The sequence below is a fragment of the Larus michahellis genome, chromosome 3 (assembly GCF_964199755.1).
Source record: "Larus michahellis chromosome 3, bLarMic1.1, whole genome shotgun sequence".
Lineage (NCBI taxonomy): Eukaryota > Metazoa > Chordata > Aves > Charadriiformes > Laridae > Larus > Larus michahellis.
The window spans coordinates 99289588-99302976 of NC_133898.1; the positions used below are offsets into that span (position 1 = coordinate 99289588).

At 37.2% G+C, this 13389-nt stretch overlaps 1 protein-coding gene across 11 annotated transcripts in view; it reads right to left on the reverse strand.

Moving 5' to 3' along the window:
* COL19A1 (collagen type XIX alpha 1 chain) overlaps positions 1–13389 on the reverse strand; it is a 217860-nt gene that overhangs the window by 38163 nt on the left and 166308 nt on the right. For all 11 annotated transcript variants that reach the window (XM_074581449.1, XM_074581448.1, XM_074581444.1 and 8 more), the window contains 10 exons: positions 12733–12822; positions 12336–12380; positions 12153–12230; positions 10846–10881; positions 10685–10738; positions 10543–10596; positions 5855–5896; positions 4678–4731; positions 3779–3832; positions 625–678 (listed from right to left, as the gene is read on the reverse strand). In XM_074581449.1, coding sequence (XP_074437550.1) covers positions 625–678; positions 3779–3832; positions 4678–4731; positions 5855–5896; positions 10543–10596; positions 10685–10738; positions 10846–10881; positions 12153–12230; positions 12336–12380; positions 12733–12822 — 561 coding nt within the window. The remainder of the gene's footprint in view (positions 1–624; positions 679–3778; positions 3833–4677; positions 4732–5854; positions 5897–10542; positions 10597–10684; positions 10739–10845; positions 10882–12152; positions 12231–12335; positions 12381–12732; positions 12823–13389) is intronic.

Here is a 13389-nt window from a genome sequence, read left to right on the forward strand (position 1 = left end):
TAAACTTCCTAAATGTGTTACAATTTTTGAAAGAAGGGAAGCATTAGTACTGTCAGCAACCTATGAATGAATAATGATTATACAAACTAATGTGTTCCCATCCAGTATGTAGAAATAACATTTAAAAAAATTTCCAAGAGGAGCTTTCCCAGAAATACCAACATTTTTAATGATATTTTTCAGTGACTTTAAATATTCTCAGCTTATTCTCTTACTTTTTTTTTTTTTTATTGTGAAACCAAGTGATTACTTGGTTTCAGCATTAAATGTTTTCAGAATGCCTAGCTGGAATTATTTTTAGGTTTTTATTACTAACATCATTACTGTAACTTGGGTACAAATACATAATTAACTGCAAATTTGCACATCATAACCTTACAGAGTCTCTAGTGATGCCAAAACTTCAAACCCGTTTAAGTTACATAAACTTTGCACCCAGACAATGACAGTATTTTCAGTAACATCATCTCACAACATAGTTTCTTTTATTAGAGCCAGTACGGGTAAGATTTTAGTATTACTCTCCTAAAAGCCAAAAGAAAGGACAAGAAACTAAGAACATGAAGTTTGACTAGTTAGTTATAGCAGCCTCTGCAGAGATCGCAGGTGATACCACACACTTACAGATGGTCCACTGGGTCCTGGTATGCCGGGCAGCCCAGGAGCACCTTGAAGGCCCTGGAAATTAAAAGAGCATATATCTATTTCCTCTCCCACTTATACTTCAAAAACTACTTGCGTTCTGCATGTCCAGCAGTATTATAACTATATTAAAGCACATTTTCATCTAAAAGGTTGGCATTATTTTTAAGAATAAAAAAAACCCACCACGCAGGGAAGAGATTATCATTGGACAAGGTTAGAGGCAACTTCTTGCTTGACTGATAAACAACACTTGTCCTTCAACGTTTCACATTGTTAGCTTATGTCCCATATATCCTTTTGTCTTTAGTTGTGCAGATAAGAGCAGGACATCTGGCTTTTCCTTAGAGATTAATTTTCTATTTTCTATCACTAAAAGGTTTTTTTGCTGGCGAGAAGACATTGACTCAGGCTTCTCAATGTTACCTGATGCTATCTAAATGCAACGATGCTTTCTGCCTGATCTATAGATTTTGCTTTTTTGATAATGGAAAATGACATTTTTCATAGTCTTTCATGACCCAGCTTCCTGCTCTTACTCTATTTCATTGCCTGGAGATCAATGGATTCTGGTATCCACTTACTGAACATAAAGGTGTGCAACTTACTACAGTGCATACAGGTAGAGTTTGAGACAAGCCTGCATGTCCCTGAAGCCTTTCCCCTGCCGCACCAGGCTTAGGTGCAATATTAGACATGTAAAAGTCCTGTACCAAAGAGAGTTAATCGCTCTCAGTTCCCCCTATATTCCACCAAGGGAAACAGGTGCCTCCCAGCATTGACTGATTTCATCTGCACAGGGTGCCTATCCTTTGACAAGAGGAATCACCTCAGAAAAGGCTTATTTCTCATGTTAAATGCAGTGTTTAAGGAGGCACGGCTAAGGGGCTAGTCTAGAAAAACCACAGAGGTCAGGAAGGAGGCCTAAAATAGGGGCTCTCAGGGGGAGACTAAGGGAAAAACCTTCAGACAGAAATAAATGAGGAAAGATGTGGAGATGGAGAGAGACATTGATTTCCCTTTCTTGCACCTACACACAGAGGGCATTGATCCACCTCTGCAGCTTTTCGGAGTGGCAATCCAACTGCTAATGTGTTCTCTGCTCATTTTGAATTACTTTACTCTGATGGTACAGTCACCCAGAAAATGAATGTGAAGTCATTTTCTGTAATTCTTACTACTGATGTTAGGAAAAACCCTCCCCTGAAAAAAGTAAGGTTTTAAAAAGAAAGAGAACTAAGCTTCAACAAAGATTAAAGGGCTATTCAAAAGTACATGAAAGTCAAGAAGCATATTTCAAAGAGCTTTAGATGGTCTTCTCAATCTCTCTTTCTGTTCCCATGCTAACCAAATCACAAAAATGAAAATAAATGCATTCTTTTCAAATTTGTAAATTTGTAAAAAAAGTTACTTTTAAACTTTGTGAACTCTTTCGTACATGTTTCTGAAAATAATTCACTTGCACCCTCATAATGTCACAGTCAAAAGCTGCTGCCAAAGACTGAGAATATCAGAGCTAAGACAGCTAACCAGCTATCAAACAGTGATCAAGCATGTGAATCGCTAACTTACTAATACAGCACAGCACCCTCCTGAATCAATTAAAAAATTAGAATCAACTTACTCTGGAGTCCTTTGAAAAAAACCTGACTGCCAGTTACAGGCTTTGCCTTTCCCTTATTGCCTTCTTAATTGCTTCTAATATCTCACTGGATTCTCAGTAGTTAAATAGTATCTGAATTGTTGAAACTGTTTTATTAATGCTTCAGGGTTGAACTATGGACATACCCTTATAGGGCACACGAAGAATGTGTTAGTTTCCCGTTTATTTTTTACGTAAAATTCTGCTTGGTCTTCGCTTACGGCTGCCCCATCATTTTCAGGTATATATTTTAAATCCAAGCTCAGGAGGCACTTGCTTTTAAGAAGCAAAGACACAACGAGCTCTACAGATCATGTGAAAACAAGAAGGGAAAAAAAGCATGATACTTCAGTCTGACGATCTGTTAAATTCTGGGGCAAAGCAGTAGCAGGAATACACATCTAATGCTTCTGCTGCATCTTTTTTTTTTTTTTTCTTCCTCCTTATATAACTTTGCTTTTGGAAGCCAAGGATCCTGATGAACACAGATTTTCTTGAAAATTATTCTCATTCTACTACTGTTGGAAAATTCTTACTATATTATGGCCTTAGCTCCAAAGAAATGTAAAACAGCCATAAAGAATTACAAAACCCTCAAGCAATAAGCTCTAAATTCCTTTTGTATTTTCCAGGTGCTTTCTCTTGTAGCCAGCACTCCCAAATTACAAGAGAATAATAAGTATGTAACAGTGCCAGTAAAGTATTTTGAAATTTCAAAGTGTTCCCCAAATATTATGTAACAGACTGCTTATTTTAATTCCTTCACTTGGCTAAGGTCACTAGGAAATTAATTTCTTTACTCAGATTCATTTGCTTAATAGCTTCTGCTTTGGTGATTTTTTTTTTTTTTGGACAGAGATTGCTTTTGAAGTGTTAACTGCAAATACTTCAATTTAAAATGAAAGCTACAGCAGCTATTTTGGATTTGGCAAAACCAGTCACATGGCTTTTTTTCCTCCTTCCTAATGACATAAAAATAACTAAGAATGCAGTATATGATGCAAAATACAGTAAATATTTTAAATTCAGTCTCTTCAAACATTTTCCAGTTTCCACTTAATAGTAATTGCTGCTATGACCATTCCCATCAGAGTATTTGCCTAATGCAATGTTTTTGAAAGTGAATTCTAAAGTGGAAGTAATGCAATGAAAGCAAATATGTTATAAAACATGAAGTATTTTCTGAAAATATTGGGCATTTGCCTACTTATTACTGTATCCTATACTCTTAAAAATTAGCATTAAAATGTATGTGCTGCTTTAAAATACACAACTGAGCAAAAATTCTCAGACAAAAATTAAATAGATGTTATTTAATGGAGTAATAGCATTTAATCTTGTTGAAAAATCAGAATTCAGGGCTATTTATAGCAATACATTACTATCTCAGCAGTTTTAAAGAACTGAATAATATTCTGTGCATTTCATTCTTGGTCTAGATCTTTATTCAGGCTCAGATAAGAATGCAACCACTATAGAAATGAAGTAATTTACCTCATCACCCTTCTCTCCAGCAAGCCCAGGAAATCCACGTTCACCTTTGCTTCCCTATGAAAACGTAACATTCAAACAAATACTTTCTATTAGAGAACAATGAGTTTCATGTTCTGCAGGGCATTTTGTGACCCAACATTTAATAGCGTGAATAACATGAAGCCCTTACAGCAACAGTGCCTAAAACAGAAAAAAAAGGCACAATACTACCTGAAAGCTTTAAAATATACCTCCCATCGAGGTGAAAGGAAATGTTTTTTACCTAGTAGGCAAACTCTCCAAAAGGCTTGATGGAGACATTTGATCAATACCAAAGAGCTTAAATGCTTGTCCAAATGGAGAAAGAATACATTCATGGGATTATGCTCAACTATAGGGGATTATCTGTATGCCAAACCACGTGGCATTCAATCCAATTACAATGCAGGAGAATTCTGATGGACATCAATGAAACTTCAAGTACCAGGGAAATGGCTGCGTTACTCCCATGGGACCAAGGTGCAAAGGCACAGGGTGGCCCAGCTGCTGCACACTTGAGGGAGACATGGCAAGTTTCCTTCTTCACCGTGGGACTCTTGCGTAACTGACTCACCTAAAATAAGCCTATAGATGGCCACGTACTATTGGACGGTCAAATCTGAGCTGGCTTTAATGGACGCAAGACACAGAAGAGCTATCCCACCTTAGGACTCAGCTCAGGCTATTTTGCTCATTTTCCTGAGAGGAAAGGCAAACTGACAGAGGAAGAGGGCTGAACCATAAGCATTTTTTGAAGCTTTAGGCTGCTTAGATGCTACAAGGATAGGGATCAGACAAAAAAAAGTCAAGACTGACAGATGTAAGCATCTGGGCTTTTAACAAGCAATGAAGCAATGTAAAGTACTCTCTTCAAAACTTACCTTTGGCCCTTCTCTACCAGGGATGCCTGGAGGACCTCTTGTGCCAGGATCACCCTGAGGAACAGACACAAAGCAAAGTGATAAATAACCATTTTGTGGCATGGGCAGAAGGTCTGATCTATGCAGATCACTTCTTTCCTGCCTTTCTGACCATCCCTTCATTTTACGCCAAAGTCTACTCTTCAGTCCCTTCTCTCTTCTACACAAAATATTTGCTCAGAAATCCTTCTTTGTTTCCTTCCTCATCTCTCACAGACTCCACTCAAACCGTGCTAACAAATTTTTACCTCTATTTTGAGAAGACTCATTTTGGATAGTCCCAGACACACATGTCTTTAGGTTTGAGCAGACCATCTTCCTTTCAAGAATTAAGTAGAGATGAAGGCTACTTGTTACTCTCACTAGCTTCAAATCTACAGCTATTTTAAAGGAAATGATTCCTGCTTTGTAGAGAGAGATAATTTCCAGCTAAATTAAAGACTTACAGAAGAGAGAGATGAAGAATGAAGCATAAAGAATGAGTAAGAGAGAATTGACAAAGGGGTAGAACTGCACATACAGGAGAAAGAAAATACAACTACAAACAGAAAAAATCAGGGAAAAGCCCAAAAACAGACCTAAAAGAAATAAAATTTGGGAATGAGATAGTCAATAAACCCTAAGTACATGTATTATTAAAGGACAGTAGAATAGGATAATCTCTCTCCTCAGAAACGATGTGCACTTTTCATATAGAAATCCTCCCGAGTACACTTTTCATTTTGGAATATGGCAGATCACTTCAAATTTTATTATTTTTCAAAATAATACCTTAGAAATTCTAGAATATTTTCCCCATTTCGTATATCACCAATATCAATACCAGAAAGTAAAGTGGAGAATGGGGTATACTTGTAACAATTCAGACTGTGGACTGGAGGTACTGAACGGGCACTTGCTGGCTACTACCTCACATACTGTTCAAACACTATTTTGCAAAATTCCTATAAAATACATTTCTTGAGTATTTAACAAAACAAAAAAAACCAAAACAAACGCAAATCAACAAAAATCTCAAAATTATTTTAGGCTAGCCAAGTAGATCAGAATTGAACCTATAGAAACTTCCAAGTGCATATTTTGGTTTGAAAAGCATGTTTATAATGAACAAAGATATTCAATCTCTGAAAATGTTTACCTTCAGTATAGCGCCCATGTCTCCCACAAGTGGCAGTGCAATCTGAAATTAAAAAGGGCAGCTGCAGTTAATGTTTCACACAACACTACTGATTCTGATGAGTTCTTATTGCTTCTAAAGTTTGTATGGTTACACACATAGCTGATTACATATATACTGGTTGAAGCTATTTTTTAATAAAACCTCAAAATAAAAATCAGGATTTCAAATATAGTTCTTAAGTGCTAAATATCGCTGTCTATCCAACTTAATAATGTAATTCTTCATTATCATTTCAATGAAGTTGCTTAAACTATGACAACACAATAACTCCAGAACATAGTAAATTTCAATTTAATAATAATCATCATCATATCATTAATTTTTGTTTTTGTAGCATACCAGCAGCAACTTATCACTATTGGAAATTCTCACAGACTATTCTCACTTGATTATCCAAACTCTGTTTGCTTCTGCCTTCTTCTAGGCTTTGACTCTATTGTGAACTGTAGCATGAATTGTGGAGATGCCAAAGCAAACTTCAATAAACTAGCTCAGATATGGGAAATGATCCAGCTGCAGCAACATAGGCAACATATATAGTATTTTGTCCTGCCTTTAAATGTTAAGAATTAGTGCAAAACTCTGTCGTGCCACCACTAAATTGCTACCAGTACTAAAGCTAACCCATTTAAAGCTCAATCAATAGGTTTACACTATACTGCAGTATGTCTCAGATTTCTAAGTGCTGCCATTAAACTTATATTTAAAGACTCCCTGTAAAAACTCCTTGAATGGGTTATCATCAGCTTCACTCATAAACAGACTCTTCAATTACCAATGCTCATTTCTTCTTCTTGCAATTGCTAAAGCCAAAATAGCCCTGGGCATGCTATAAAATTAGGCACATTAGAAAACTGTTACCATTTTTTTCCAGTCTGTTTCAATAATTTCCATCTTTAAGAAGAAAAAGGAAATGCAAGCACTTTCGTAACATATTAGAAAAACCGTCAGTTGGTTGCAATGGGTGTCAAATACCAGCTCAAGAGCAGCACTGCTGAACAAACTTAACTGTAAGTGTAAGCAGGAGTACACCATTTACAGCATAGCCTCACCACCTTTTAAAGCACACTGAGAAGTTTTCTAGGGTGAGACATAGCCACCTAACACCACTTAAGGATGTAACTATGAATGGTATGAAGACCGTCCTCTGCACAAAGGTAAACTGTATGTAGATGGCGTCATCTGATCTTAAGGACCTGTAACAAGCTTTAAAAACAACCACCACATCCCTACATGGCCTGAATTCTCATCCTTGTCCTTGTGACAACATTTTACTTAGAGGCAGAGTATTACCATGTCACCTCTTGGTTTTTCTGCTGGACTACAAAAGTGTAACTTCCCCAATCTCTCCTCTTTTCTAATGTTCTTTTAGCTGCAATACCATTTTATAGTACAGGCCCCCAAGCCCTCAGTGTGAAAGGGTCCGAAGATTCAGCTGCAAGGGCACACCAGGTATGAGAGCAAGCCTACTGCCTTGGTGCCACACCGTTCATCTGCCCTGCACCTACAGCAAGACCAGCCGAACTGCACATGTACTGTGGAATCATAGCTGCGTATGCTCAACTCTGAATAAGTGTATGATATACGCTGGGCTTGTGAAATGTTAAAATGGCCTTAATTCTCCGGACCCACTCCTGCTTGCTACATCTTCCTTTAAAAATGTTCTCTCCAAAGAGAACAGTATTTAATGAGAGCAAAAGGCATTAATTCTCCTATTAGTAAGCTTTACCACTTTACCATTTAGACTGGTGCCTAACAGTGGCACCGGATTTTTTTATTTACATTTAGTTTACAGGGCACTGTGCCTTCCAGACCTATTCTACTTACAGATTTTGTTTTTTCTTATTAAGCACTTCATGCCCATCTGTCTTGAGTTTAATCTTGTTAACTTCAGACTGCCTCTGAATTTTAATTTTTGATTATATCTTCAAAAAGTTACCAATCTTTCGCAGTCCAATTGCAGATTTTATATCTACTTATCCTAATAAAATGAAATCACTAATACAGTAAAGACAAGAACCAGGCATGGAAGAGACTTCTCTTTCCAAATTTGACAGTAATCTGCTGATAGACACTCATATCCATAATTTTTGATAAGCATTAACTATATGGCAATTGCTTTAAGAGCATTTTTTGTGTGCTTGTAAAACCATCATGAGGACAGTCTCAAAGTTTTATTGAAGTAAAAATATGTAACATTACTGTTTCCCTGCCTGTCCCAAGAAAGTTAACCTTCCAAAGCTCGAAATCTGCTTTATTCCATGACTGATTCTTCACAAAATTATGCCGTCTTGTGTTTCCACTTTATCATTCATATCACTGGTACTTAGAATTATTTAAAAAAAAAATATTTCTTATCTTCCTTGCAATCAAACTTTTTTCTGCTCTGATTCCTCTTCTGTCCGCCTTTTACGAAGATATGCTTTCTGTTAGCATCTCTCCCTTGATCAAAAGCCTCGCCTTTCTCAAACTACTCAAAGGTAACTGCTAATCATTCAGAGACTGTTTTGGTTCATTCTTTGGGTGAATCACACCAGACCTTCACGCTGTATCTAAAACCTCTTTAACTCATTCTTTTTTCTATTACATTAATTAAAATTCATTTTATGTATCCTTTGAAATGCAATTATTTTTCAGTGGACAGTGAAAATCCAATGAATTATTCAGCTTCCTTTGCTCAGCCTATAATTTGATCTCACTGATTATTAAATAATAGACTTTACTAGTCTTTCAAATAATTGCATTCACAGTGCCTTTTTCTTGTTTTTATGTCCATTCCTAACTGAAGCTCATTTTATATCTCAATCTTTCTGACACTCTGACTTGAGTTCTACCTTTGTACTCAGACAGACCTGCTTTTACATATGTATTTCAGGCCTTTGAGGAGCTACTAATACTTGTGTCCCTTAAAGCACTGGACCAGTTTGCTACTGCAGGAACCAACTGATCGGAATCACCATCCTGATCCCTGATAATCAACAGCACATACGTGCTAGCTAGTTTCCAGGCTCTTCTCTAGAGAAAGCCGACTGTTCTACCTGAGATGAAATCTTTGTGGGATTGCGGGGTTGGTTTATCCCTCAATAAACTCCTTGCTGTCAACCCTCAGGCTTACTTGTGTACTGCCATGCACCTCTACCATCAAATGTTTAACTGAAAGCATGATATATCTCACTGCCCAATGCATTCCTGCCGCAGCTCTGGAGCATTTCTAATCCCTTGATGCAGTGCAATGCCGAAGTTAAGACTCAATAGCCTCAAAACCCTACTTCACCCTTCACAGGCTACCAGCAGTCTCCAGACTAGTTTGGGAAACCCTGCCTTAGACTGCGTTGCTGGACACTTGGAGATGGACCTCAGTCATAAGACAGTCTCTGCATCTGAGGAGTCTGCACAATGAAGAATTGCTAGTTCAAGAGATGAACAGACTGGGACCGCTGAGATACTCACTCAGAGGAAAGGCTGAATTCAAGCCTTGGCAAGGAGCAGAGGTTTTGCTAAAGGACATAACACAGTTCAAATGTTATGTTTTGTAATTTTTATTTCCTGTTTCTATATGTCTTAAATAAACACTACTACTGCTGTATCTCACTGTTGTTTTTAAAACTCTGCCTTTGACTAAAATCTCTTGGGAAATATCAAATCCTACTACACCAATAGGATCACGGGTGAGATTAGCTACTTTTTTTTTAAGCTCTTGTTTTCTTTTGTTTCTTCCAACCACAGATTTTTATTGACAGAATTTTTGTTGGTGGAATACTTTCTAACAACGGCTCAGGGAATTCAGAAAGCTTCATTTGCTGTCATAAAAGCCTCTGCAAACATTTGTTTCTAAAGAGAAATTTGCTTTTTGAAAGTTCTGAGGTAGTTGTTGGGACTCCAGACAGAAGCAGGAATAACAATTGAATTTTTGCCATTCTGCAAATTTTGCAAATATGCTCATTGGGTTCTCCTGACTCCCATGTAAAATTCTCCATTATCTTCAGGGATCCAGTTTGGTCTGAAGCATGTGCAGGCTTTTTCAATCTTGCAGTGCTGGACTTCACAAAATCTGTAAAGCTATGTCATTGTTAAATACAAATCATCGCTGTAATACCCACAAGGAGATGATAACTCCTAAAGTGTGGTGAAGGATCAGAATTTATTTAGGGGTTTTGTTTTCAAACCCAGCCACTTAACTTTTCATTAATGCTATAGGGAATTTAACACATTAGAGGCTAAATATTCTCAGAAATTTCATTTAAAAATAATGTCTTCTTTCTGTGGCATAGCAAAATTAGCTTCAGAATCACCAAACTTTTTTCTTCAATCTTTTAACAGGAATAATCAAAGTATGCTCCTGAAAATTTCTGTTATACAGAACAGCTTCTGAGACTGAGGAACACTATGCCAAGGCATAGCCTGGCAAAAACTCTAGTATAAAAACTTTAACACCTGAAAACAGGGTATTTATCCTGTACGCATTACCATAAGTTTAATTTATAGTGCGATATCATAAAGTTTAAAAAAAAAGCAAAGGATATAATAACTGAAACATCAAATTAATTTAATCAATTGGACTTCTAGGCTTGGTAGGTTATCTGGTCTCCTTTAAATCTAAAATATTTGCACCAAAGCAAATGTAGAAGCTTTCTACATATACGTACAGGATCACCTGGAGGGCCCGGTAGTCCTGGCTTTCCATCTCTTCCTGGAGTGCCCTAGAAACAAATGTAAAATTTGGTGTCCTTAAATCATTGATAAGGGACACAGTACTTATTGTTGTATATACAGAGAACTGTCACTTACATTAATGCCAGGGGTACCCGGAGTTCCTGGTAATCCTGGGGGTCCCCTAGGGCCCTAAGAGCAGCAAAGGTCATTGAGGACTTAAGAATACTTTCTTTTACCGTAAACTTCAAAAAACTAAATTAGTGCTTTTTATATTAAAGACAAAACTTGTATCCTACCTGCACACCTGCTGATCCAGTTGGACCTACAGGACCCTGCAAGAAAACTCTGAATAATCAGTAGTTATACTTTTTGGGATAAGGAAGATGAACTTGAAAAAATAGTGAATGTGGGATATTGGTGCAGTTCCATTGCAAGAAATACTTGCTCTATGGTTTGGCTTTAAATACAAATCTAATGTTGCCAAAATTAGAAAATTCAAGAATTTGCTGAGGCCCATTTTTAAGGGCAAGTAATGCAAAAGGATAATGATCTGTGGTGAAACTTGCTGTTTAGCTCGCAAATGAATAAGAAAAGGTGATACTCAGTTGCATAAAAACAAAACAGATGATTGGGCTACTTTTAAAATTCAGATTTGAAAATATTTTAACTGAATAAATTATTTTAAAAGATTATTGTATTAATCTAAGATATGAATCTCTAGTCACCTTTCTCAAACATTTTCTCTCTATATCTGAGTGCTGTCGATAAACTGAAATGTATCAGCCAACTATTTTGGTCTGTACGGAAGGCAGATTGCTCTATTCACCACTGTAGAGGCTCATGTAATAACATGTACCACCTCTACCATCAATACCATCAATTTTTTACTGGAGACTCTGAAGACACTGCAGATGGATTTCTTTAAAGGCAATAGCAAGAAAGAAACTTGAGAAACAAGCTGAATATCTGAAACAGTTATTGTGATACAACAGCTATTTAGTATGAATGCTCTAGATACGCTGCACCAACTTGCTTCATGTTTGAATGTAAACTGAACAGAGATGCATGAGGAAAGCTGTCCAAAATCAGAACTTTACTATTTTCTGGCATAGTACCTGGAACTGTAAGGTTCTCATTTATAAGAAATACACCTAAGCTTGTAATTAGCAGTCACCACAAGTGCAAAAGCTAGGAGCTGAAGCAAAGCCTTCCATGTCTCATCCATGTGTCTTTGCCATTTCCAGTACCAGCATGAGTTTCAAAATGCCATCATCTACAATGTCAAGTACGCCTCTTCTTTTGTACCAGTACTCAGGCTGGATTTTGCCGACAACTGCAAACTACACCGTTGCTTAGAAACAGACATAGTCTGAAGATGTCTCAACACCATTACTAGGAAGCACATCTGTAAAGAAGCCATTGACTATTTCAGTTCTCCAGGCTTCCATCTCCCACTTAGCACCAAGTCTTTGTGGGTTTGGATAAAGGGAGTCAAGTCAGAAGGGAGTTTATGGAGTGGTTTTATATTATTCTTTGTTTATTTTTTGCAGTTTCTCAGTGATTCACAGTGAGAAGCCCGAATTCTGGGCTTTGGCATACTTACCGGTGATCCCTGAATGCCTATTCCAGGGGGCCCCATCTCCCCAGGTGCTCCTTGTACACCAGGTAGTCCTCTTTCCCCCTGAGAAGGGTACAAGGCTTTCAGTTACAACAGGTCTGAAAATGCAAACTAGCCTATTATCCTGGTATTTTAGAAAAATAAATAATTATTTATTTTTTAATATACCTTTGGTCCCCGTGGACCTGGGTTTCCAGGAATACCAGTGGGACCCTAAAAAAAAAACCAAAACAACGAAAAAAACAGGAAAAAAGCAAATTATGTTTTGAAATCAAAGAGACTAGGTGATTTTTATTCCCCAAATTAATCATCCTTTATAAACAAAATGTTAAGAGATTTACATATGTCTCCCTTATTAATACCACTGTCACCAGGAACATGTGTGAACCTCGCAATAACAGTACAGATTTCTAGGCCATATCTTAGTGCATGTATAATATCACTATAACATATACTTACATTTTGAAATTACATTACAATTTCTTTCATTGCACAATAAGAATTCTTTAACAGTTTTCCCTACAAGCAATAAAGTCATAAAAGCCTTTTCAGATTACGGAGTTACCGGTATTCCAGGCACACTTGGTCCAGGAGGCCCCACATCACCTTTTGGACCTGGATGTCCAGGAGGTCCCATAATCCCACCAGGGTCTCCCTACAAGATAAATTTGAATCACCAATTGAAATGTGAGTATTTTCTCTTAGCAAAAAAACCCCCTAAATATTATCCAGGTTGTCCTAGAAAGTGCCAGTGCTTTGAGAAGAAACAGAGGGAAAAAGAAACCAATCAAAGCACTATACACCTCTGTATTTCACAACGTACAATTGCAAGCAAGTGAGCCTATTCAGGTATCAAAATCCTTACCATAGTTTTATCAAATTTATCACATTTCATTCCACAGAGATTCAGCTCCCCACACCTGTAAGTACTCAGCTCCCAGGAGGTAGGAAAATCTTATATATTGTTCTCCTAATGTATTATTCATAGGTACTGACATACTCTCCAAAGTGTTATGTATGTATGGAAAATCTATTTGAAGGCTTCGATTTTCTATCAAAAATATTTTTTCCTTCAAAAAGTTACAGAAGAAGAAGAGGCACGGACCATGCAGCCACTAATAGTAATGAGTATGCTCTCAATTTTCCATGCTTGTAATGCACCCAATTTGTATTTCTTTGTTCCCAAGCCCCTAATACACAGGTTGTCACTAAACTCCGCCAA